The sequence below is a fragment of the Phoca vitulina genome, unplaced genomic scaffold (genome assembly GCF_004348235.1).
Source record: "Phoca vitulina isolate PV1807 unplaced genomic scaffold, GSC_HSeal_1.0 scaffold1, whole genome shotgun sequence".
Taxonomy (NCBI): domain Eukaryota; kingdom Metazoa; phylum Chordata; class Mammalia; order Carnivora; family Phocidae; genus Phoca; species Phoca vitulina.
In genome coordinates this window covers 53,299,488-53,325,789 of record NW_022589704.1, presented here as the reverse complement: position 1 = coordinate 53,325,789, position 26,302 = coordinate 53,299,488, and the positions used below count along the sequence as shown (strand labels likewise).

The following is a 26,302-nucleotide window of genomic DNA, read 5'->3' as shown; positions in this document are numbered from 1 at the left end:
ACTTTTCACACACACACACAAAATCTGTATTGTTAAACTAACACTGGTGAGATACAGAAACTGGGGTTTCTACTATACTGATATTAACACATATTTCTTATTAACTTTCATGAATTAACAGTTGGATTGCCTAAAAAATGGCATAATATAAAACATAAATCAGAGGGGAGCATACAGAACCTGTATTCAGGAAAACATAAACCCTCTCAAGTTTATGCAGGCTACTTTTGATGCACCAGCTGACATTTTCTTAGTTCTGTGATATTTCTGGAATAACATAACTAACCTTCTTGGACTTGGAGGGTTAAGTTACATTATAATCATGCAGAAAGCTATTCAAACACTGAGCTTGTAGAAAAGGAAGATAACCAGTTCTGCACCTGTGCAACATCAACAAATTTTCTATGCTTTTCCAGTAAAACTTTCGTTTCCTGAGCATCATCACCCAATCTGATGTGGGTCTTAAGCAGGGCATCCAGAAGTTCACTTAGCCATTCTACTGCCTAAATAAAAATAAAGAACAGTGAAGCTGGATCCATAACTCTTATTATATCAAAACACCATATTTATAAAAAGAAAAATTACTACCATATGATTAATTAATCTATTAGTTATAACCTCAGTGCTTAATAGCTTATTTCATTAAATGAAAGCTATATGAATTAATGACTTTTCCTCCCCCTCAAAATTTTTAAGATCTAAGGACAAGATACATTAAAGAGAAGCACTTTTTTAAAATTAATAGCACATGATTTATATTAATAGATCAAGTATTCTCCTTAATGTCCAAGCACTGGGTATTATAGAAGACTGATGAATCACTGAAATCTACCTCTGAAACTAATAATATAACACTATGTGTTAATTAACTGAATTTAAATTAAAAAAAAAAAGATCATGTGTTTATATAATATGGATCTTACTGGAATCTAATTACAGATTTATGTTACTATTTAAAATCATAAAGTTCCTCTAGGTCAACCTGAAATGATGTTCTCTGATGTTAACTACACAAAGATAGCATATGGCTCATCTAGTTGAAAAACCCTCTTGCAAGTTAAAAAAGCAATGTGCTATACCAGCCTTAATCCTAGCATGTAACTAACAAGTAAGTCAACAATAATAAATAATAAATAATCCCAATTTCTCACTCAATAGAGGATTTCATTGAGAAGATAAGTCAAATGAGACCAGTAAAATAACTGGAAGTAAAAAAACACTTTATTATTTTAATAAGGTAAACTAGAATTTGACTTAATCCATTTACTTTCTAAGAACCATGAAAAGCACACTTTTTTTTTTTTTTTTTTACAGTTAGGTGAAATCAATCTTTTAAGGAAGACAACTACATCATGTGCCTGATTGATCTTTTACCTGGGCAGCATCTTCTTCACATTTAAACAACTGTACCATCTGAAGCATCTTTAACCTTCGCACATCTACCATGTCTTCACATCTAATAAACCCAAACATAAAGGCAGAACATCATTTCAGTTTCATTAATAACTATTTTAACATCATCATCTGGCACACATGTTTTGTAGTATATTAAAATACTTAATCCTATATACCATGGAGACTTCAACTACTTTGTATTGATTTGTAAGAATTTTAAGGATCAAAATACTTCAAAACTTCAAAATACCTGAAAGACACCTAACTACAAACCCTCTTGAGGATAGAATGGATTCTGGGAAATACTGAAGCAAAGCATGAAGTAGTACACTAAAACCCAAAGAAATCTCTGTTGCCAGTTAACATTAAACAAGCTTCAAAGATAAACATATAAAGTTTCTCAAATACTCATTTTGAGGATGATGCTCCAAGGAAATAAAAAAAGTTATGAGGAAGGATACTATATCATAATTAAAGGGTCTATCCAACAAGAAGATCTAACAATCGTAAGTAATTATGCTCCTAATTTGGGAGAAGCCAATTATATAAACCAATAACAAAATTAAAGAAACACATTGATAATAATACAATAATAGTAGGGGACTTCAACAGTCCACTCACTGCAATGGACAGATCATCTAAACAGAAGATCAACAAGGAAACAAGGGCTTTGAATGATACACTGGACCAGATGGACTTCAAAGATATATTCAGAGCATTCCATCCTAAAGCAACAGAATATACATTCTTCTCGAGTGCACATGGAACATTCTCCAGAACAGATCACATACTGGGTCACCAATCAGGTCTCAAATGGTACCAAAAGACTGGGATTATTCCCTGCATATTTTCAGACCACAATGCTTTGAAACTGGAACTCAGTTACAAGAGGAAATTTAGAAAGAACTCAAATACATGGAGGTCAAATACATGGAGGGTAAAGAGCATGGAAGTTAAAGAGCAAGTTAAAATGTGTCAATTAGGAAATTAAAGAATTCAAAAAATTCATGGAAACAAATGAAAATGAAAACACAACTGTTTAAAACCTTTGGGATGCAGCAAAGGTGGTCCTAAGAGAGAAATATATAGCAATACAAGCCTTTCTCAAGAAACAAGAAAGGACTCAAATATACAACCTAACTTTATACCTAAAGAGCTGGAGAAAGAACAGCAAATAAAACCTAAACCCAACAGGAGAAGAGACTTATCAAAAAGAAAAGAGAAAGGACCCAAATGAATAAAATCATGAATGAAAGAAGAGAGACCACACCAACACCAAAGAAATACAAACATTTATAAGAACATATTATGAGCAACTATATGCCAACAAATTAGGCAATCTCGAAGAAATGGATGCATTCCTAGAAACGTATAAACTACCAAAACTGAAACAGGAAGAAATAGAAAACCTGAACAGACCCATAACCAGCAAGGAAATTGAAGCAGCAATCAAAAATCTCCCAAAAACAAGAGTCCAGGGCTGGATGGCTTTCCAGGGGAATTCTACCAAACATTTAAAGAAGAATACCTGTTCTTCTGAAGAAATGGAAGGAAAACTTCCAAACTCTTTCTATGAGGCCAGCATTAACTTGATCCCCAAACCAGACAAAGACCCCACCAAAAAGGAGAATTACAGACTAATATCCCTGATGAACATGGATGCCAAAATTCTCACCAAGATACCAGCCAGTAGGATCCAAATGTACATTAAAAGGATCATTCCGGGGCACCTGGGTGGCTCAGTCAGTTAAGCGTCTGCCTTCGGCTCAGATCATGATCCCAAGGTCCTTGGATTGAGCCCCTCATTGGGCTCCCTGCTCAGTGGGGAGTCTACCTCTCCCCCTCCATCTGCCTATCCCCCAGCTCATGCTCGCTCTCTCTCTCTCAAAAATAAATAAAATCTTTAAAAAAATTAAAATAAAAGGATCATTCACCACGACCAAGTGGGATTTATTCCTGGGCTGCAAGGGTGGTTCAACATCCACAAATCAATCAACGTGATACACTACATTATTAAAAAAAAGGACAAGAACCATATGATCCTCTCAATAGATGCAGAAAAAGCATTTGACAAAGTACAGCATCCTTTCCTGACTGAAACTCTTCACAGCGTAGGGATAGAGGGAACACACTTCAATATCATAAAAGCCATATATGAAAAGCCCATAGTGAATATCATCCTAAATGGGAAAAAACTGAGAGCTTTTCCCCTAAGGTCAGGAACACAACCGGGATGTCCACTCTCACCACTGTTGTTCAACATAGTACTAGAGGTCCTAGCCTCAGCAATCAGACAACAAAAAGAAATAAAAGGTATCCGAATTGGCAAAGAAGAAGTCAAACTCTCACTCTTTGCAGATGACAAATACTCTATGTGGAAAACCTAAAAGACTCCACCCCCAAATTGCTAGAACTCATATAGGAATTCAGCAAAGCGGCAGAATATAAAACCAATGCACAGAAATCAGTTGCATTTCTATACACTAACAATGAGACAGAAGAAAGAGAAAATAAGGAGTCAATCCCATTTACAATTGCACCAAAAACCGTAAGACACCTAGGAATAAACCTAACCAAAGAGGCAAAGGGTCTCTACTCAGAAAACCATAGAACTCTCATGAAAGAAATTGAGGAAGACACAAAGAAATGGAAAAACATCCCATGTTCATGCACTGGAAGAACAAAGATTGTTAAAATGTCTATGCTACCTAGAGCAATCTATACATTCAAAGCAATCCCTATCAAAATACCATCGACATTTTTCAAAGAGCTGGAACAAATAATCCTAAAATTTGTATGGAACAGAAAAGACCCCAAACAGCCAAAGGAATGTTGAAAAAGAAAACCAAAGCTGGTGGCATCACAATTCCAGACTTCAACCTCTATTACAAAGCTATAATCATCAAGACAGTATGGTACTGGCACAAAAACAAACACGTAGATCAATGGAACAGAATAGAGAACCCAAAAATGGACCCTCAACTCTACAGTCAACTAATCTTCAACAAAGAAGGAAAGAATATCCAGTGGAAAAAAGACAGTCTCTTCAACAAATGGTGTTGGGAAACTTGGGACAGCCACATGCAGAAGAATGAAACTGGACCATTTTCTTACACCATACACAAAAACAGAGACTCAAAATGGATGAAAGACCTAAATGTGAGATAGGAATCCATCAAAATCCTAGAGAAGAACACAGGCAGCAACCTCTTCAACCTCGGCTGCAGCAACTTCTTGCTAGATACGTCTCCAAAGGCAAGGGAAGCAAGGGCAAAAATGAACACTGGGATTTGATCAAGATAAAAAGCTTTTGCACAGCAAAGGAAACTGTCAACAAAACCAAAAGACAACTGACAGAATGGGAGAAGGTATTTGCAAATGTCTTATCAGATAAAAGGCTAGTATCCAAAATCTATAAAGAACTTATCAAACTCAACACCCAAAGAACAAATAATCTGATCAAGAAATGGGCAGAAGACATGAACAGATATTTCTCCAAAGACGACATCCAAATGGTCAACAGACACACGAAAAGACGCTCAACATCACTCATCATCAGGGAAATACAAATCAAAACCACAACGAGATACCACCCTCATACCGGTCAGAATGGCTAAAATTAATAAGTCAGGCAATGACAGATGTTGGCGGGGATGCGGAGAAAGGAGAACCCTCTTACACTGTTGGTGGGAATGCAAGCTGGTGTAGCCACTCTGGAGAACAGTATGGAGGTTCCTCAAAAAGTTGAAAATAGAGCTACCATATGATCCAGCAACTGCACTACTAGGTACTTACCCCAAAGATACAAATATAGTGATCTGAAGGGGCACCAGCACCCCAATGTTTATAGCAGCAATGTCCACAACAGCCAAACTATGGAAAGAGCCCAAATGTCCATCTACAGATGAATGGATAAAGAAGATGTAGTATTTATATAGAATGGAATACCACTCAGCCACCAAAAATTGAAATCTTGCCATTTGTAATGACATGGCTGGAACTAAAGGGCATTATGCTAAGCAAAATAAGTCAATCAGAGAAAGACAAGTATCATATGATCTCATTCATATATGGAATTTAAGAAATGAAAGAGAGGATCATAAGAGAAGGGAGGGAAAAATAAAACAAGATGAAATGAGAGAGGGCACAAACAAGAAGAGATTTAATCATAGGAAACAAAATGAGAGTCACTGCAGGCGGGGAGAGGTGATGGGATGGGGTAACTGGGTGATGGACATTAAGGAGGGCATGTGATGTAATGAGCACTGGGTGTTATATATGATGGATGAATCACTGACCTCTACCTCTGAAAATAATAATACACCATATGTTAATTAATTTAATTTAAATTTTAAAAAGACAGTGAACAATGTAAATGTCCAACAGAAAAATGAAAAATTGTGGAATATTCATGGAAAACATATTTTATAGCAGTGAAAAGACTGACCCACTCATGAATTATTGGTTTTAAATCTCTCAAACATAATCTGAGCTTTTTCTTTAAAACGGCATTTTAATAAAGCTTGCAAATAAAAAAAAGTTAACACTTTTCATTATATTACATTACCCAAAGTAATATCTAATTTTGAATTAAAAAAAAAAAAAAAAAAAACACTCCATCTATGTTCCAAAGAAGAAAAAAAACTCTATTGATCTCTGGGTGTAGAGAGACACAATTCAGTGTTTTAAAATTTTACAGTGATGTACAGATTGAACTTTCAAGGTGACTTTAGCTAACTCAGCTCTGATCCATTCCCTTCGTCCTCATGCAATTCCATGTACTTTAGAGGAAGAGGGAACTCACTACAGTCTCAAACACTAATGACCAGTTACCTAGAAGGCACTGAGCTCCACGACAGTCAGTGTTCTTAAAGAAGCTGAATAACAATATAGAAACCATTGTCACAAGGGTATTTTTTATAAGAATGCCCTTTATAAAAGCCCATAACATAGTACTAAAATGAATTTGGTTAAAGTAATTCTAACAAGGGACTAAAAGGAAGTGATGATGAGAAGTACTTTTACAATCTGAAGACATTTTAATGATGAAGATGATATCGTAGATATATTTAATGCGTACTGTCAGGTGTCAGATAATGTGCTTCACGGTCTCAACTATTAGGTTGGTCCCATTTTGGGCAGCAGACTTTTAAACAAACAATGTGGTGAGTGCTACTGCAGAGCTATGTAAAGAGTTCTATGGGAGCAGGGAGGAACAAGTAACTAACATGCCTTACAAATCTGAAAAGCCTTCCAAAAATAAGTATCTCTGAGTCTTGAAAAATAAGTAAGAATCCACCAGGTAGAAAGTGAAGAAAGAAGTATTGTAAGTCATAGATTCATGAAACAGCACGATGCATTCAGGAAAATAAAAACAACTGTGTCTGTATGGGAAAGCTGTAGGAGATAAGATTATGCAGGATTGAGTTATGAAGAGTCTCCTACACTATTTCAAGGAGACTGAACTTCATCTGAGAAAACAGGAAATCACTGAGCGGGGTTTTATGATTAGATATGCACTTTACAAAGATTATTCTCATGTACAACAGACTAGAGAGGATCAAGGCCAGAGGCAGGTAAGAGAGAAGATCTTAAATAGAAAATGTTCAGGATTCAGAGACAGCAAAACTTAAGATATTTGATCAGGCTATACGGGATGAGGAAGAGTATGATTTTAGGATAAATCCCAAATTTGGTAGCTGATGGTAACTTTAACCTAGATAGGAAATTAAAAGAGAACAGCAAGTATCTGGACATACTAGGTTTCAGGAATGTGTGGGGCATCCACCCAAAGATACTAGTAGGCCAAGTGTAATTATGGGTTCAAAGCATAGGACAGGAGTCTGGGTCAGAACCATAAATACTCAATCACAATCAAATAAAAGAAAGTCATTCAAGTAGTGAAACTGTCCAGGGAGAACACATAGAATAAGAGGACTTGGCCTCAAAACAAACCCTGAAAGCAGTGAAATTAGCTAGAGGACAAGAAACCAGTGAAGAAAACTAAGAAGAAACAGAATGCCAGGATCATGAGGGTGTTTTCAAAAGAAGACAAAGTTGTCAGCTAGTTTCAAGAAGAAAAAGTCAGTTGTGTCCAATGCTATTCAGCGTGATCAAGCAACATGAAGACCAAAAGTACTCCCTGGATTTTGAGCAAGATCAAGTATTTATTACATGGTAATTACAAAGTCACTGGTGACATCAGTAAGAGCAAGTTCAGTGAAATGGTGAAGGCAGAAGTCAGACTGAGGAGGGTTGAAAAGTAAATGGGAGGCAGGGAGGAAATAGTATGAGTGTAGATTGACCCTCAAATGACTTAGCTGTCAGGGAGGAGAATTCTAGGGCTAGAAGACAAAGAAAGGGTTGCAGAGAAAAGTATATGCATGTGTGTAATTTTTTTTTTTTTAATGAGAGACTTAAGCATTTAAATGAGAGGCAGAGATCAGAGTAGAGAACGAGAGTAGACAGGGAAGACATGAGGGTAAACTTGGCTTATTAAGAACAGGGCTATAGCATCCTTTGTGATTAGAATAAAATAATGAAATGGGTTAAGTTTGCATGTGAGGTTAGAAGGAATTTCTGCCTAATGAGTATTTTCTCTGTGACGCAGAGATAGTTTGTGAGGTTTTGTTGATACCTTAAAATTTCTAAGTGTGCAAAAATTTCATAAAATCATGCTACACTGTATATACTTTAATATATTAATTTAATCCTTTACTTTGTAACGCTCTCTCAGTTGCTACTGCAAATTGAATTTTCAAAGAATCCTTTAAATTCCTGCCTCTATACAAAATAAAACTAAATAGCCTCTTACCCAGAGTCTATTGTCTAATCCTTTCAGAGCAAATATGAGTACAAAGAATGCGTGACAATTTGTGAGTCAGAAGTTTAGATGAAGAAACTGATCTATGTAGATGACACATTTAATAGCAACTCTAAACCAAATGAAAATGGAAAAGCAAAATTCTCCAAAAAGGAGAAAAAGGGTTTTCTTAAAAGATGAAAGAATCATAGGCTATACTGGAGACATGGAATGCGAAGTACTTGGGTGCAACTGAAATTTTACCACTGAATTAAAAAGGGGAGAGGTATCATTAGTTGAACAAATTGTCATTATTTGTTAGTACAATTATATACAATAATTACACTCACCAAAACCTACTACATGCCTACTATATTAACAGGTTAGAACTTCTATTTTGTATGGAAAACAAATTATATCACTTCTCATTTTATTATGTTATTTTAGCAAAAATTAACATTAACAGTCAAACTTTGCCTTTGTTTCCTAAGCTGCATATCTTCCATCACTCCTTGTATGTGGTCCACATTTTCTTTATTTTCAATGGTTACATCCTTTCCATAGGCCCAGGATGCCTGATTGGAGATCTGATCCAGAAGTCCTTGACCTTTTTCACGCAAACCTTGTAATCCTACATCTAAAACAAAAGTTCCTAGATTTAATCTCTTAAACAAAGGAGGTGCTTTCCCTCCCTCAAGTAAATCCTCTCAGCAGATATTGTACTTGGATTCCAAGCATGACAGCTTTGTACATTAAACTATCTTGGGATGGGGTTCTCTGACCACTTCAAGCAATAAAACCCTTAAATGTGGTTTCAATTGAGCTCCCTTCTCATGCCAAATTCTGCCTAAAGAGAATTTCCTAAAGGTTAATTTCCATTGATGATAATTATTTTTGAAAACTGAAAGCAGGAAGAAAGTGTGAAAATTTCTATTTTGGCTAGTAATATTTTTCAATTTGTTTCCTTTGTGCTTTTATGTAGTTCAATTTTTAGAACAAGGCAAACATTTTGTTCAAAATAACGTATAAGAGTTACAAAACTTCAAAGCATTCAAGCAATGCATTATCACTGAAAAAGGATGCTGAATATTTTAAGTTCAGGCATCTTCCAGCTTACACCTAACGAAAAGCAATATTTAGGATAGATTTACAGTATTCCAAACCAGACAAGCACACAGGAATTCTTCTTTTCTTTTTTAAAGGAGAAGTATGGCTCTAGAAAACTTCTGATGCTTTGAAATAAACTGCATTTGGCAAATTAATTACAAAATACGTATTATGCCTATGTGTTAAAATAACAAAGGCTGCTAACAAGTAAACTACCCATACAAACATGATTTTTCAAATGGATTCCCTCAAATCCTTTTCAATAATTAATTTGGTTCAATCACGTGTTACCACTTTCTACTAAATCTGTCTTAGGTTTCTGCTTCCTGGCCTCCATTCCCCTTTGCCCTCCTATCCTACCCAGAACAACCCTCCGTTCCCATTTGTACATCCACTATCTCCTCTCCAGTCATGACCTAAGGAAATTCACTGTATTTCCTTCCTACTGTAGTAAAATGTAAAAGGCCTTGGTGTCAAGTGAAATGGGATCATCCTCCCCTTGGGAGAGTAGGTAACCTTGGCAATATTCCCAATTTGGAGAAACAAATGCACAGAACCAAACCGACTACTTATTCACAAGGTTAGGATATAGCAACAACAAAAATCATTGCATAAAACACAGTTTGGGGCATACAGGATTTACCACAGAACACTTCACAGCTAATTACAGCTTATGCATGCACTACAAATAACTGTTCATAGTATATGCAAGACATAGCACCTGTAGATATAGCTGGATAAAGAAGAAAGGCTAAAGGCCCAATGAAGGAAGGGTGACTGACCATCAATGAAAAATAAAAATTTTAGCACGTATTACACCCTTCAAGGGAATAAAACCTATTTTATACTAATTTTTCCTGTGTTTCCTATAAATAATTATAATTAGTTCAGTATAAGTTGACTTGTCTAACAATAGTAATGATATTTCTAAAAAAAGAACCCTTATGTTTCAGCATTTTTAAAATCTGCTTACCAACACTTTTCAGCTTCTCTTCAAGCAGTTTTAAAGTCTGCTGAATCGATGCTCCATCAGCTGGTGCTACATCTACGCACAACATCCCTAATAAGCCATCCAACTGCTGAGACAACTAAAGCAGAGGGACACCAAAGAGATAACCCTGATGTAATCAGCATCTAAAGTGTTTAATGATTAATGAGGTTTATATCTAATGAGGTTATCACAATTACACTTGAAAAAGACTATGCTGTTAAAAGACAAGGACTAATAATTAGAATACATGTTATCTGAAAAGACAGAACAAACAGATGCATGCACCAGGAAAACAAAGATTTATATCCAGGTCAGCAGAATATAAGAAAGTACTGAAACTTCCATTTCAATCTATGTTATAAAGCATAAACAGAGAAACAATCAAAATGAAATACATCTACTAGGTTGGTACACTATTTAGACAAAAAAGGTTTAGTTGCATGCAAAATGACTTAAAAATTTGAAAATTAAAAAAAATCAAAGACTTTTATCATCTCCCCACAAGTAAATTATTTTATTGTTCCAGAAAAATAATTAGGAGACATGCAAACCTGCAAAAATTATGTGCAGATAAGTGTTCAGATCATTTGAAGAACAGAAAAGCAATCAGAGTACACTTACATCTTGGGCAACACCATGAAATTCAAGAGCTGCTTGTAAGAGATTCTGCCTAAATTCCAGCTGACTGGCCTGTCGATAGCAAACATCACTAAGTTGTTGCTGCAGTGACTTCAGTTCTACAAGATCTTCCTCATCCCCAGCATTTAAGAGTGCTGCAATTTGCTGATTAAGTTCCACATACACTGCAAACCATTCCTGTAACAGACATGTTGTAAATTAAGGATCAAATTGGCTCCTGAAGAACTACATTACATTTTATAATTCCTCCAGATAAACTAAGTAACATTTATGATAATTTTGTAAGGCAAAAATTACTTAAAGTGAGGATGAGAAGCCCTCAACCCCCAAATCCTTGCACATGACCCCCAGAACTCACTCTTGTCAACGTCAATATCTATTGTATAGCTTCATCCTGGTCTCTAAATGCTTCCTTTCCTTTCTTGTTCTACCTGAAACCTGTCCATCCTCAGAGAAAATTATTACCAGACCATTTCTCCCTCTCTCTCAAAACCCACATCTCCTTTAAAGTGCATGCTCTTGGATGACATCCTTCCAAACCTTTCCCATTAAGCACTCTCTTCCAGGGAGTTTGACAAAGGTCACGGCCCTCCTCTTTGGGCCAGCCTTCCCACCGACCCCCACCATGTACGCATCCACGCAGCACTCTTAACTCTGTACCAATTCCCTCTCTCACTTGCAACCATCCTGTCCCCACCCTACCTCAGCTACCTACTCCAGCACATGTAAATTCTTGTCATAATCATGTATTACTATACAGCTCCCAGATGTTCAAGAATCTCATTCTCCAGTCCCCAGCTACCGACTCTCTCATTCACACACTTTAGGACACTCACTCCTCCAACCCGATAAGATGGCCCAATCCACTGACCTGCTGCTTCATGGTCCAGCACTGAAGAGTCTCACGCCCTCACTTCTATCTTTGGTCAGAGGCTATAATCACCTCTCAGAGCACAACCCATGCTCATGCCCTGCTCTCTTCCTTCCATCCAATCCACCTGTCAAGACCTCAGACCTGGTTTCTCTGCCTACTGTATACCTACACCAGAGTAGCAACATGCTTGGATAATAACAATGACGCAAACAGCTGTCTTTTAAAAGTTATAGTACATATAAATATATAGACTCTCTCCATATAAAAATATATAAAGTGTATATAAATAACCTCAAATAGGCCTTCAGCAATCCTATTACATTTCTCTAGTCAATTCATTTTCCCACTCTCTCATGATTATTTGTTTTCTTCACTCCTTAAATCTCCAACTCCCTTTCCCCCTCTTCATTCTCAGCCAAAAATCTAACTTAATTCAATAGGAAGCAATCAGAAGAGAACTCTCATCTTCTCACCGACAAATCTATGACCCTCCCTCTTTCTGCAGCCCTATGCTTTGCCCTCACCACTAAAATAGCAGATGAACTGTCCCCGTTTCTCAGGCAGCCACGTCACTTGCGCTATCTCTGTCCTCTGTTGCCTACCCAAGGCTTTGCCCTTGCACTTATCTTCTCTCTCACATCATCAATTCATTCTTTTCAATTGGATTATTTCCACCAGCATACAAATAAGCTGCAGTATCTTATATTAAAAAACAAAATATACACTTAAGATGTGTATTTTATGTAACATATATTACTATACATAAATTAAACTTCAATTAAAAAAAAAAAAACTCAAGACCAAGACCATCCCTTAAAGGAGTACCCTATACAAATTCTATCTTCTATTCCCCATTCTCTTTTTAACCCATTCTAATCAGGATTTTGTCCTTCCTGCTCTTAGCAAATTCTCAGTCTTTATCTTATTTGGGCCTTTCAGTTGCGTTTCACAAAAGCAACCACTTCCTCCTTGAAATGCCTTTCTCTATTCTTCCCTCAGACACAACAGCTCTGCTGGCCCTCCTTCTGCTTCTTGACCTCTAAGTTTAGGAGTGACCTGGGGTTCAGCTTTCCAAAGGCTCTTTTCTTCTGAATCAATACTCTTTGGGCTTGGATGAGTTCATCTCGTCTCATGCCTTTAAATAACATCTATATGCTGATAATTCCCACATTAATATCCTCACCTTGTCCCCTTCCCTGAACTCAACAGTGATACCCAAGTGTCTACTCACTATCTCCATTTGTTTGAGTATTAAACATCTAAAATTTAACCTGTCCCCGAAGCTACTAATTCTGTAGCTCCCAAGCTGCTTCTCTCCCAGTGTTCCCCAACTTAAGAGTGGCTAAAGCCAAACACCTGATTTTTCTAAGAGCAAGTCTTGCTGGCTCAACTTCAGGAATCTGACAACTTCTCATTACATCTACTACCTTCATTCTATTAGTCTCCTGTCTTCCTGTTTTGTTGTTTGTCCCTAGTCCTTATTTTCCATATGGTAGCCAGAGACCTTTTAAAAACATAAATCAGTTCTCTGCTCAAAAATCCCTCCAATGATTTCATGTAATTTTAAAATAAATGTCAAGGGGCACCTGGGTGGCTCAGTCAGTTAAGTGTCTGTCTTCAGCTCAGGTCATGATCCCAGGGTCCTGGGATTGAGCCCCACGTTGGGTTCCCTGCTCATCGGGGAGTCTGCTTCTCCCACTGCCTGCCGCTCCCCCCGCTTGTGCTCTCTCTCTCTCTGACAAATAAATATTTTTTTAAAAAATAAAATAAATGTCAACTCCCTTTTGTGGGCTAAGTGGACATGATTTGGCCCCTGACTCTCTCAGAAACGTTGTTTTGTGTGACTCCTTACCTTGCTCACTGCACTGCAACACCACCAACATACCTGCTGTTCCTTTGCAATGGGAAGTAAGCTCCAACCTACACAGAAGTGTTTTTACTTCTGTGTCCTCAATCTGAGCTGCCTTTTGCTTGAATTACTCCTTCATATCATTTCAAGGTTTCTGATTAAATGTGATCTCCTCAGAGAAGCCTTTCCTAAAAGCATTGCCTTACCTGCTCTCCACTCCCTCTTTCCCAATATGAATTTAAGTTCCATATTATAAGACAGTGCTAATATACCAAGAGCCTAGAACAACATGTGACATTTAGTATGTGCTCAGTTAATATGTACTGAATGAACATGTAAAACACTTTACGTCAGACATTGTAGATTAGCTGACATTAAATTAAGTAGGTAACAGGTACTGCTCTAAATGTGGTCTACTCTTGTGCCCTGTACCTAAAACTTGGGTTTCTCTAATTTGTCATATTGTTTTATTGCTTGAACTACTATGAAATCTCTGAATATTATTATACAGACAATGTAGTCAGATGTAGAGAAAAGAACAATGGATTTGAAAGACGAACTCAAGGTCTTTTCTCCTTACAAAGGGTGTCATCTTCATTAAGTCACTTATCTCTCAGAACCTGTTTCTTTATAGCAGTTATTTTCAACTGGGGGCTATTTTGCTTCAGAGGGAATATTTTGCAATATCCAGAGACATTTTTGGCTGTCACAACTGGGAGGGCACAATGCTAATGCATCTAGTGGGTAGAGGCCAGTGATGCAGCTAAATTACCCTATAATGCACAGGACAGCCCCTACACCAAAGATCTATCTGGCCCAAAGTATCATAGGGCCAAGATTGAGAAACCCTGTTCTGTACAACAGTGATGATATTATCTGTCTTATCTATCTTATTGGTTATTGTATAAATTAATCACATAATACTATCTGTAAAATACTTTTGAAACCATAGAGTGATTATAAAGGTTAATGGAGATGGATTTAAAGCAGAAAATACAACTTGAGAAAAATATCACAGTAGTGTTCTAAAATAGAAAGGGATTTCATAGTCTTCCCAAAGTACTTATAAATTTAGTTAATGCTCTAAACAAATAGATCCAATTCTTTGAAGAAGTAACAGTCATGATTCAGAGAAAAATAGCAGACTAAAGGATCAGCATCCTGGGTTACTACGTTTTACAGTGAGAACTATCTATATCATTTTACCAGGGGTGCTTACTAAAAATACCTAAGCTCCACCCCTGACCTACTAAATCAGAGTCTGTGGGCATATGGCTCTGCAACAGGCAGTTTAACAATCACTTCAGGTGACTTCTAGGACCACTAAGGTTTAAGAACAACCATCCTAGAGTTGATTTTTTCCTAATCTGAATCTGTAAAATAAAGGCCCTAGTAACCAGGACAAGGATGCAAACAATTTAAGAACCAGTATTTTTCTTGAAATTAACACTTTAAATTAAAGAAACTCACATTAGGAACTGAGGTTGTCCTAAAGAAATAATCGGTCTCCCTGAGATGTAAGGAAAAAAAAATCTGGCATGCACAGACACACTCACACACACACACACACACACACACACTCTCTCTCTCTCTCTCTCTCTTCAAATTAATCAAAATGTTTCTTCCTAGGAAATAGGAGAATATAAAATTTATAGAACCTTAGGCGAACAGGCTGCATTCAGTTCAGTTTTGGCCATCCTCTGGCCCACCTTTTATGAACATTTAACTGCATAGAAAAAAAAAAATCAATTCCAAGACATGTAATTTAGAATTAGATGGTAGGTAAGATGAGCTTGAATGCTCACATACTAGGACAGAGGTAGTCATCAGGACTGACACTGGAATCATGCGGGAACTGGTGGTGATGCACAGCTGGTGAAGTAATGGGTATTTATGCTTAAACCAAGAAACAGGAATCCCAATCTAGGAGGAAAGAAACACTGCCAGCTCACTTAATTAAAGGTAGTATGTTCGTGAGATAGGTGTTGACTCTTCATGTACATCTGTTTTGCTGCTTACTATTAGGCACAACACAACAGTGTTCTCTTTGAAGACCAAAAGTCAACATTGTGAGATGGGAGATATACGAATGGAATCCTAAAGCTTCAGAGATTTATACTTCTGCACATTCCTATGATGTGTTTTTCCTAACAACACCTACCTCAACCCAAAAGATAAAATAAGATTACTGAACTAAAACACTTTAAAATGTATTTTAAGTATAATCATTTTCTTATACCTTTGATATTTTTTGTTGTGCTTACCTCGTATTAAAAAAACAAACTTTTTGACACTCCTTGACAAAGAACTACATATTACTAAGATTCTCATTTTCTGTATATTAATACTAAATATTCTAATAAATTTGGGTAATTTTTTAGTTTTATGAATTATGCTTTTATGAAGAATCTAAAATTTAATATTTGACAGTGATTTAATATAAAATGGTATGATAATTTCTATCCCTATTAAGCAATCAACACACTAGAAATTTGTCATAATTTCACTAAGACCTGAACAACTCCAACATATGCTTTAAAGTGTTGACTCTTATTTACAAAGAGAAAAGAAAGCTTTTAATAAAATATTAGAACATCATAAGCTAATACACTCATCCTGCATCAACCTATTCTCAAGGTGACAATGTAATGCCACCTATTGGTTAAAATAGTGCAATTCTCATTTGTAAACCTTGTAGAATGAAAAATTTCAAACTATTCAAAAGTGGAAAGAACAGTATAATGAACCCCATGTGTCATCCATCTTCAATAACTATCAACTCATGACCAATTCTGTTTCTTCTATACTCCCATCCAATTTGTCCCCACCTTCCAATTTTGAAACTAACATACATCATTTAAAGAAATGAAATCCGTAAGTCGTCAATGTTTCTTTTCTTTGAGCACTATGTCCCTGAATGCAAACATCCATATATGTGCATATGTCCTCAAGTATTAAGAGAATAGGAATGAAAAAAATGCTGTTATCTTAAGCACATCCATGAAATTTAGCTTTCTCTGAGAGCGAGCTAATAAGCGAGTAAGAGAAAAATATAGAAAGGGAGAGAGAGAGAGAAATACAGAGATATAGAGAGGGGAAAAAGAATTTCATGAGTATGAAGAGACTGGTGTTTCAACCCTTGTCCAGCTATCCAGTGATCGAAAAATGTTCTCTCTCAGTTTGTTCATGTATAAAAATAAGGTGATAGGTGGGGTGCCTGGGTGGCTCAGTCGTTAAGCATCTGCCTTCAGCTCAGGTCATGATCTCAGGGTCCTGGGATCGAGCCCCGCATCAGGCTCCCTGCTCCGCAGGAAGCCTGCTTCTCCCTCTCCCACTCCCCCTGCTTGTGTTCCCTCTCTCGCTGTGTCTCTCTCTGTCACATAAATAAATAAAATCTTTAAAAAAAAAAAAAAATAAGGTGATGGTATTAGAAGAATCTTTAAGATCCTTTCCAATTCAAAAGTTCTGAAATTTTATACTGATTTCACATTACAAGTAAACTTAAGCACACAGAACTTTCCATAAGCTCTTTTTTCCTTTAAATTAATTTTTAGGGGCACCTGGGTGGCCCAGTTGGTTAAGCATCTGCCTTTGGGTCAGGTCATGATTTTAGGGTCCTGGGATGGAGCCCCACATCATCCAGACTCCCTGCTCAGCGGGGAGTCTGCTTCTCCCTCTCCCTCTGCCGCACCCCCGGCTTGTGCTGTCTCTCTTTCGCTCTCTCTCTCAAATAAAAAAAATGTTTAAAAAAATAAGTAAAATAAATTGATTTTTAAACTTTATCAATAAAAATACAAAAATAAAAATCTAAACACAAGAATCTCTATGTATACAATTTGTAATGTCATCCATACTATATGCAATATAAAATGTGCTTTTCTGTACCTCTGAAACAAATAATACATTATATGTTAAAAAAAAAAAAAAGATAGCAGGAAGGGAAAAATGAAGGGGGGGAATCGGACCGGGAGACGAACCATGAGAGACTATGGACTCTGAGAAACAAACTGAGGGTTCTAGAGGGGAAGGGGGTGGGGGGATGGGTTAGCCTGGTGATGGGTATTAAAGAGGGCATGTACTGCATGGAGCACTGGGTGTTATACGCAAACAATGAATCATGGAACACTACATCAAAAACTAACGATGTAATGTACGGTGATTAACATAACATAATAAAAAAAAAAGATTTTAGTCCCTAATATCTGAGCTTATAAAAAAAAAATAAATAAATAAAATGTGCTTTTCAATTCCTTCTGTGAACTTCTTTATAATAGGTATATAATCCAACTTCGAAGTATAATTACTCCTCTTGATATCTTTAAAAAATAGTAAAATATAGATAAATCCTGTCTTTAGGACCCTCATGTGTCACATATCTTTATTTAAAGGACGTTGGGGATACTTTCATAACTAAATCCTCTAGAAAAATCTAGAATGTTTTATAGCAAATACTGTTTCCAAGAACCAAAAAGGGTGGGACGCCTGGGTGGCTCAGTTGATTAAGCGTCTGCCTTCGGCTCAGGTCATGATCCCAGGGTCCTGGCACTGAGTCCCATCCACATCAGGGTCCTTGCTCAGTGTGGAGCCTGCTTCTCCCTCTGCCTGCCACTCCCCTGCTTGTGTACGCTTGTGCACGTTCTCTCTCTCTCATTCTCTCTCTGACAAATAAATAAATAAATACAATCTTTAACAAAAAAAAAAAGGGTACAAAATATAGGATATAGTTATCCTATAGTAACATGCTCCAGAACAATCCACAGGGTTCAAATAAGTCACAGTCAATATCAAAAATATCAACAGAATTAAGTTATTTAAAAAGTACCAAGAGGGGCACCTGGGTGGCTCAGTGGGTTAAACTCCAACTCTCGGTTTTGGTTCAGGTCCTGATCTCAGGGTCGTGAGATGGAGCCCTGTGGCGTGCTGAGCGTGGAGTCTGCTTGAGATCCTCTCCCTCTGCCCCTCTCCGCCCTCCTTATGTGATGTGTGCGCGCGTTCTCACTCAAATGAATAAATAAAATCTTTAAAGATGTTTTTTAAATTTTTTTTAAAGATTTTATTTATTTTTTGACAGAGAAAGACACAGCAAGAGAGGGAACACAAACAGAGGGAGTGGGAGAGGGAGAACAGGCTTCCCGCGGAGCGGGGAGCCTGATGCGGGGCTGGATCCCAGGACCCTGGGATCATGACCTGAGATGAAGGCAAACGCTTAACGACTGAGCCACCCAGGCGCCCCAAAATCTTTAAAGATTTTTTTTAAATTTATTTGACACAGAGAGAGAGAGAGAGAGAGAGGCAAGCAGAAGGAGAGGGAGAAGCAGGCTCCCCACTGAGCAGAGAGCCTGACATGGGGCTTGATTCCAGGGCTCTGGGATCATGACCTGAGCCCAAGGCCTACGTTTAACCGACTGAGCTACCCAGGTGCCCCTTAAATAAAATCTTAAAAAAAAATTCTCTCTCTCCTTTTCCCTCTGCCCCTCCCTTCCCTCTCTAAAAAAATAAATAAAATTAAAATTAAAAAAATAAAAATAAAAAGTATCAAGAACATTGAAAGATTATAACCTCAGAAAAGGGGTTATAAGTTAAATACAAATTATTCAGTATGTTTTTTTTAGCATAAAAGGAAAAAACATTATGTTGGACCCTGTGAAATGAATAAAATATACAGATTTTTTTCAATTACAGGATTTCATTTTTAAACTCTTATAAGTACTGCAGTGCTCGGGTGGCTCAGTCAGTTAAATACCCAACTCTTGATCTCGGCTCAGGTCATGATCTCAGGGTTGTGAGATCAAGCAGCGCATGGGGCTCTGCAGTGGGCATGGAGCCTGCATTAAGATTCTCTCTCCCTCTCCCTTTGCCCTTTGCCCTTTTCCCTTTCCCTTCCCTCTCTATCAATCAATCACTCTCTTACAAGTACTAATTAGGAAAATTGCAGACAATATATACACTATCTTTAGATGATTCCAAATCTAAATCTTGTGATACCTCTTCTATATTATTCTCTCAGCTACCTTAAAAGTCCTATAGAGTACAGTGTATATTTTATTTGCCAATACTGCAATTATTAAAGCTGATTTGGGGAATATTACAAAGAAAACAATGTAAGGAACTAAACAGAACGGTATGTATTAAAGAGGAAAATAATGTCAGATATTGTTAAAATACATCTTTAGTAAAGAGCAAATGATACCTGGTCAACAATTCAAATTTATTCCTGAGAAAAGCAGATTCAACATTTATTCTTTAATCTCATTTAGTTAAAATATACATTTATTAATACTATCCAACTTTTAATTACCACTTCAACTGGGGAAGTTAAAGGGAAAAGAAAAAATTAGATGTTCACATAATCCATAAATCTCATCTGGGCCCAGAGTTTAAAATTATTATTGATCAATTTTTTTCAGTTCTCTATTATTGGGCATTTAGATCCTAGTGATCAGGACGCATGTTATATTCATCCCTGAACACATGATTTCTTTTTCCCCCCAATTAACACATAAATCCAATCAGAGTGTCTTCTGATCACGTGGTGTTGTTTTTTGTTTTTTTGTTTTTTGGAGGGGAAGGCTAGCTTCTTTTATTACCTATTTATGGGAAAGATGTTTTATTCTTCATATTATATGCAAGGTTGAATGCCGTGTGTGTGTGTGTGTGTGTGTAAACTGATCAATTTTTTAAGCCAGATAATCTAAGGAGGTAGAAATTAATGAATTTGTTTCTTTTTCCACTTTTCTAGTCAACCTATTTAAATTACCATCAGAAATAATATGACTTGGGGGAGAAAAAGGATGAACGAATTGATCCACAAAGTGGATGATCACTTTCTCAATAATGAAGAGTTAACTTTAACAAAGCAAGAGCTTATTAACATATATCAACTTCCTCCATACACAAGTTGTTAAATTTTAAGCCCTCTTGAACGATTATTATTTATAATCTGCCTATAGATTATTTTCTAATTTTATAATGGATTTGTTTGATCATCCCCTTCACAGTTACAAGTAGGAGCCCCTAAACACACAAAGAATGGAAAGATATCCTGCACCCTCTACACTCACTCTCCATCAGTTGTGATTAACGCAACAATTCTGGAACTATTCTGACGTTAATTGTACTATACAAGCCCTAATAAAGCAGGGACATCCCAGGCCTCCCTCTGAGGATTTAAGGATCATAATTTCTGTCTCAGGACTACAGATGAAGGTTCTATTTTTGTACTATCACTCTTTATTCTGTCATGGTAATTTTTAAAGTTTCACATGAATTTTGTTTCTATAAAAATATGTAATTAAACTGTTTTGGAGCCAAAAGCAAAACCAAACTTCCAATAAATACATACTAAATGGTCAAAATGTACTTTATGGCCTTTAAATATTAAACATACTACACTTTATGTCCCTATACCAAAGTTTATGGCAACTTATCCCTTAGCACCACAGACGCTACTCATTACGCACAGTAATAACAGCACTGTAACTTGCAGAGGAAACGCACTCACACTGTGCTGGCTCTCAATCTCTTCATGTTTCTGCTGTAGGGCCTGGGAGGCCCGGATGGAGTCTCCAATCCCCCACTGGGCTCGTAGCTGTTCTGATCCAGGCCCTTCAAGCCAGTTCACAACCTATAAATGAAAGTTGAGACCAAAATCTTAAAATAATCAAAAGCTCTTCAAACATTCAGTGTTTTCTCCTCCCCAAGTTCCTCAAATATTTTTTTTAGTTTTTAATTTTAATTTTTATTTATTTGACTCAGAAAGAGCACAAGCAGGGGAAGCAGCAGGCAGAGGGAGAAGCAGGCTCCCCGCTGAGCAGGGAGCCCAATGATATGGGGCCTGATAATGGGGCTCGATCTCAGGACCCCGGAACATGACCTGAGTTGAAGGCAGATGCTTAATCGACTGAGCCACCCAGGTGCCCCAGTTCCTCAAGTATTTTTAATTTAAATTCTTTAAATTCTATTATAAAGGCAATAAATGTTTCTTTTCGAACTACATGGCTATAATCTGACAACTTTTCCAAAAACAAAATTTGAAAGAATGTACACTGTAGCACCTTAAGCTTTCAGCTATCTGATCATCTGTCAGGCTAAAAGAAATCTGGAATGCTCCCATAAAAGAGGATTAAAAATTAACTTATGATAAGAAAATAAGAGAACTATACGATTTTGCGTTGGAAGGGACATCGGAAATGACATTGGTCAAATTTCTTATCTAACACTTAAGAAAACTGAATTCAGAGATTAACTGACTTGCCCAAGGTAATATAATCCATTATGAAAAACCTAGGACTAAAAGTCATGTGTCCGGACTCACAGTCAAATGTTCTTCTCAAAGTACTGATAAAAGGGGGGACTAGGAAAGAAGGCGGAGTAGGGGACCCTATTTCAACTGGTCCCTGGGATTTGAGCTGGATATCTACCAGACCACTCTGAGCACCCATGAAACCAGCCTGAGATGTAAGAAGATCTGGATCTCTACAAAGAGAATATCGCAGGCGGTTGGTTTCGAGGTACGAAGCGGGGAGCCGTGATTCCGCGGGCAGATATCAGAGGATAAATGGCAGCGGGAGGGTGCCTGGCCGTGGGGATCCTACACCGCCAGTGAGTGACAGCCTCGCGTGCTGGGGACGGGCACAGACTCGCAGACCGGTAGTGCAGGGAAAGGACTTCAGGGCAGCCCCCGGGGTGGAAACCCGGAGCCGTGGGGTCGCACCTGCGAACTGGGAACGGCTGGCGGTTTTAGAAGCACAAAGGGCAGAGACGGGCCCCGACCTAGAGGCAGGACTGGGAGCGCTGTGGTTGTCCAGCACAACCCAGGACGCTGCAGTTTATAGCAGCACGGACAGAAACGGAGACAGTGTGGCCTGGAGAGCTCACTGAAGAATAGACTGCGGTCTCTCTGCTCTGAGGCAGAGGGTTGGAAACGGTCTCTTCTGCTCTGACTCACGGAAGAGACGCAGAAAGCCGCCAGGGAAAGCCGCCAGAGAACAAAAGCCCCAAAAACTGATTCCCGCTGAGCCCATCCCCCGCCACAGGGGGGCAGGGCAACTCCGCCCAAACAGGGTTGCCTGAGTAACAGCACGGCAGGCCCCTCTCCCAGAAGACAGGCTGGGAAAACAAGAGGCCAACAACCCTAAGGTCCCAAGAAAACAGGTGCATCTTGCTTGGGTTCTGGTCAATAATTTGGACTCTATACATTCCCTCAAACACCCATCAACAGAATGTCTAGGAGGAGGAGCCCCCAAAATAGAAAAGACGCAGAGATTATGACTTATGCTGCAGATTTACAAATGGATGCAGATATAACCAAGATGTCGGAGATGGAATTCAGGCTAGCAATTGTGAAGACAATGGCTAGAATGGAGAAATCGATTAATGGCAACATAGAGTCTCTAAGGGCAGAAATGAAAGGTGAATTGGCAGAACTTAAAAATGCTATCAATGAGATCCAATCCAATCTAGATAATCTAACAGCTAGGGTAACTGAGGCAGAAGAACGAATAAGGGACCTGGAAGACAATATAATAGATAAAAAGGGAAAAGAGGAGGCCAGGGAAAAACAACTCAGAATCCATGAAAATAGAATCAGAGAAATAAGTGACACCATGAAGCATTCCAATGTCAGAATAATTGGAATCCCGGAGGGAGTGGAGAGAGAGAGAGGACTAGAAAATGTATTTGAGCAAATCGTAGCTGAGAACTTCCCTAATCTGGGGAATGAAACAAACATTCGAGTCCTAGAGGCAGAGAGGACCCCTCCCAAGATCAAGGAAAACAGGCCAACACCCCGGCATGTAATAGTAAAACTTGCAAATCTTAGAACCAAGGAAGCCATCTTAAGGGCAGTTAGGGGGAAGAGATTCCTTACATACAGAGGGAGGAACATCAGAATAACGTCAGACCTATCCACAGAGACCTGGCAAGCCAGAAAGGCCTGGCAAGACATATTCGGGGTACTAAATGCGAAGAACATGCAGCCAAGAATACTTTATCCAGCAAGGTTGTCATTCAGAATGGATGGAGAGATGCAGAGCTTCCACGACCAGCAGAAACTGAAAGAATCTGTGACCACTAAGCCGGCCCTGCAAGAAATATTAAGGGGGGTTCTATAAAAGGAGAAAGACCCCAAGAGTGATATACAACAGAAATTTACAGGGACAATCTATAAAAACAACATCTTCACAGGCAACATGATGACAATTAATTCATATCTTTCAATAATCACTCTCAACATGAATGGCCAAAATGCTCCCATAAAACGGCACAGGGTTGCAGATTGGCTAAAAAGACAAGACCCATCCATATGCTGTCTACAAGAGACTCATTCTGAACTAAAGATACATCCAGACTGAAAGTGAAGGTATGGAGATCCATCTTCCATGCCAGCGGACCTCAAAAGAAAGCTGGGGTAGCAATTCTTATATCAGACAAATTAGATTTTAAACTAAAGTCTGTAATTAGAGACACAGAAGGACACTATATCATTCTTAAAGGGTCTATCCAACAAGAAGATCTAACAATTGTAAATATCTATGTCCCCAACATGAGAGCAGCCATCTACATAAGCCAACTGTTAACCAAAATAAAGAGTCATACTGATAACAATATGTTAATTGGAGGAGACCTCAATACTCCACTCTCAGCAATGGACAGATCATCTAAGCAGAAAATCAACAAGGAAACAAGAGCTTTGAATGATACACTGGATCAGATGGACCTCATAGATATTTACAGAACATTCCACCCTAAAACAACAGAACACTCATTCTTCTCGAGCGCACATGGAACTTTCTCCAGAACAGACCACATACTGGGTCACAAATCAGGTCTCAACCAATACCAAAAGATTGAGATTATTCCCTGCATATTCTCAGACCACAATGCTCTAAAACTGGAACTCAATCACAAGAAAAAATTTGGCAGAAATTCAAACACTCGGAAGCTAAATACCACTCTGCTCAAGAATGTTTGGGTCAACCAGGAAATGAAAGAAGAACTTAAACAATTCATGGAAATCAATGAGAACGAAAACACATCGGTCCAAAACCTATGGGATACTGCAAAGGCGGTCCTAAGGGGGAAATACATAGCCAGCCAAGCCTCACTCAAAAAAAATAGAAAAATCCCGAATTCACCAACTAACTCTACACCTTAAAGAACTAGAGAAAAAGCAACAAACGATGCCTAAGCCACACACTAGAAGAGAAATAATTAAAATTAAAGCAGAGATCAATGAATTAGAAACCAGAAACACAGCAGATCAGATCAACGGAACAAGAAGTTGATTCTTTGAAAGAATTAATAAGACCGATAAACCACTCGCCAGACTTATCCAAAAGAAAAGAGAAAGGACCCAAATTAATAAAATTATGAATGAAAGGGGAGAGATCACGACTAACACCAAGGAAATAGAAACAATTATTAGAAATTATTATCAACAACTATATGCCAATAAACTGAGCAATCTGGATGAAATGGAGGCCTTCCTGGAAACCTGTAAGCTGCCAAGACTGAAACAGGAAGAAATTGACAACCTGAATAGGCCAATAACCAGTAACGAGATTGAAGCAGTGATCAGAAACCTCCCAAAAAACAAGAGTCCAGGGCCTGATGGATTCCCTGGGGAATTCTACCAAACATTCAAAGAAGAAATAATACCTATTCTACTGAAGCTGTTTCAAAAAATAGAAACAGAAGGAATACTTCCAAACTCATTCTATGAGGCCAGCATTACCTTAATTCCCAAACTAGGCAAAGACCCCATCAAAAAGGAGAATTTCAGACCGATATCCCTGATGAATATGGATTCCAAAATCCTCAACAAAATCCTAGCTAATAGGATCCAACAATATATTAAAAGGATCATCCACCACGACCAAGTGGGATTTATCCCCGGGATGTAAGGGTGGTTCAACATTTGCAAATCAATCAATGTGATAGAACACATTAATAAGGGGAGGGAGAAGAACCATATGATCCTCTCAATTGATGCAGAAAAAGCATCTGACAAAATACAACATCCTTTCCTGATTAAAACTCTCCAGAGTATAGGGATAGAGGGAACATTCCTCAAGCTCATAAAATCCATCTATGAAAAACCCACAGCAGTGGGCGCCTGGGTGGCTCAGTTGGTTAAGCGACTGCCTTCGGCTCAGGTCATGATCCTGGAGTCCCAGGATCGAGTCCCGCGTCGGGCTCCTTGCTCAGCGAGGAGTCTACTTCTCCCTCTGACCCTCCCCCCCTCATGCTCTCTCTCTCTCTCATTCTCTCTCTCTCTCAAATAAATAAATAAAATCTTTAAAAAAAAAAAAAAAACCCACAGCGATATCATCCTCAATGGGGAAAAGCTGAGAGCCTTTCCCTTAAGATCAGGAACACGTCAAGGGTGCCCACTCTCACCACTGTTGTTCAACATAGTACTAGAAGTCCTAGCAACAGCAATCAGACAACAAAAAGAAATAAAAGGTATTCAAACTGGCAAAGAAGAAGTCAAACTCTCTCTTTTCGCAGACGACATGGTACTTTATGTGGAAAACCCAAAAGACTCCACCCCCAAATTACTAGAACTCATACAGCAATTCAGTAATGTGGCAGGATACAAAATCAATGCACAGAAATCAGTTGCTTTCTTATACACTAAAAACG

The 26,302-nt window shown here is 38.0% G+C and overlaps 1 protein-coding gene across 7 annotated transcripts in view; it reads right to left on the bottom strand.

Moving 5' to 3' along the window:
• Positions 1-26,302, bottom strand: part of SESTD1 (SEC14 and spectrin domain containing 1) — a 148,393-nt gene that overhangs the window by 13,943 nt on the left and 108,148 nt on the right. For all 7 annotated transcript variants that reach the window (XM_032407174.1, XM_032407165.1, XM_032407193.1 and 4 more), the window contains 6 exons: positions 21,159-21,281; positions 10,917-11,111; positions 10,278-10,392; positions 8,675-8,834; positions 1,375-1,456; positions 381-503 (listed from right to left, as the gene is read on the bottom strand). In XM_032407174.1, coding sequence (XP_032263065.1) covers positions 381-503; positions 1,375-1,456; positions 8,675-8,834; positions 10,278-10,392; positions 10,917-11,111; positions 21,159-21,281 — 798 coding nt within the window. The remainder of the gene's footprint in view (positions 1-380; positions 504-1,374; positions 1,457-8,674; positions 8,835-10,277; positions 10,393-10,916; positions 11,112-21,158; positions 21,282-26,302) is intronic.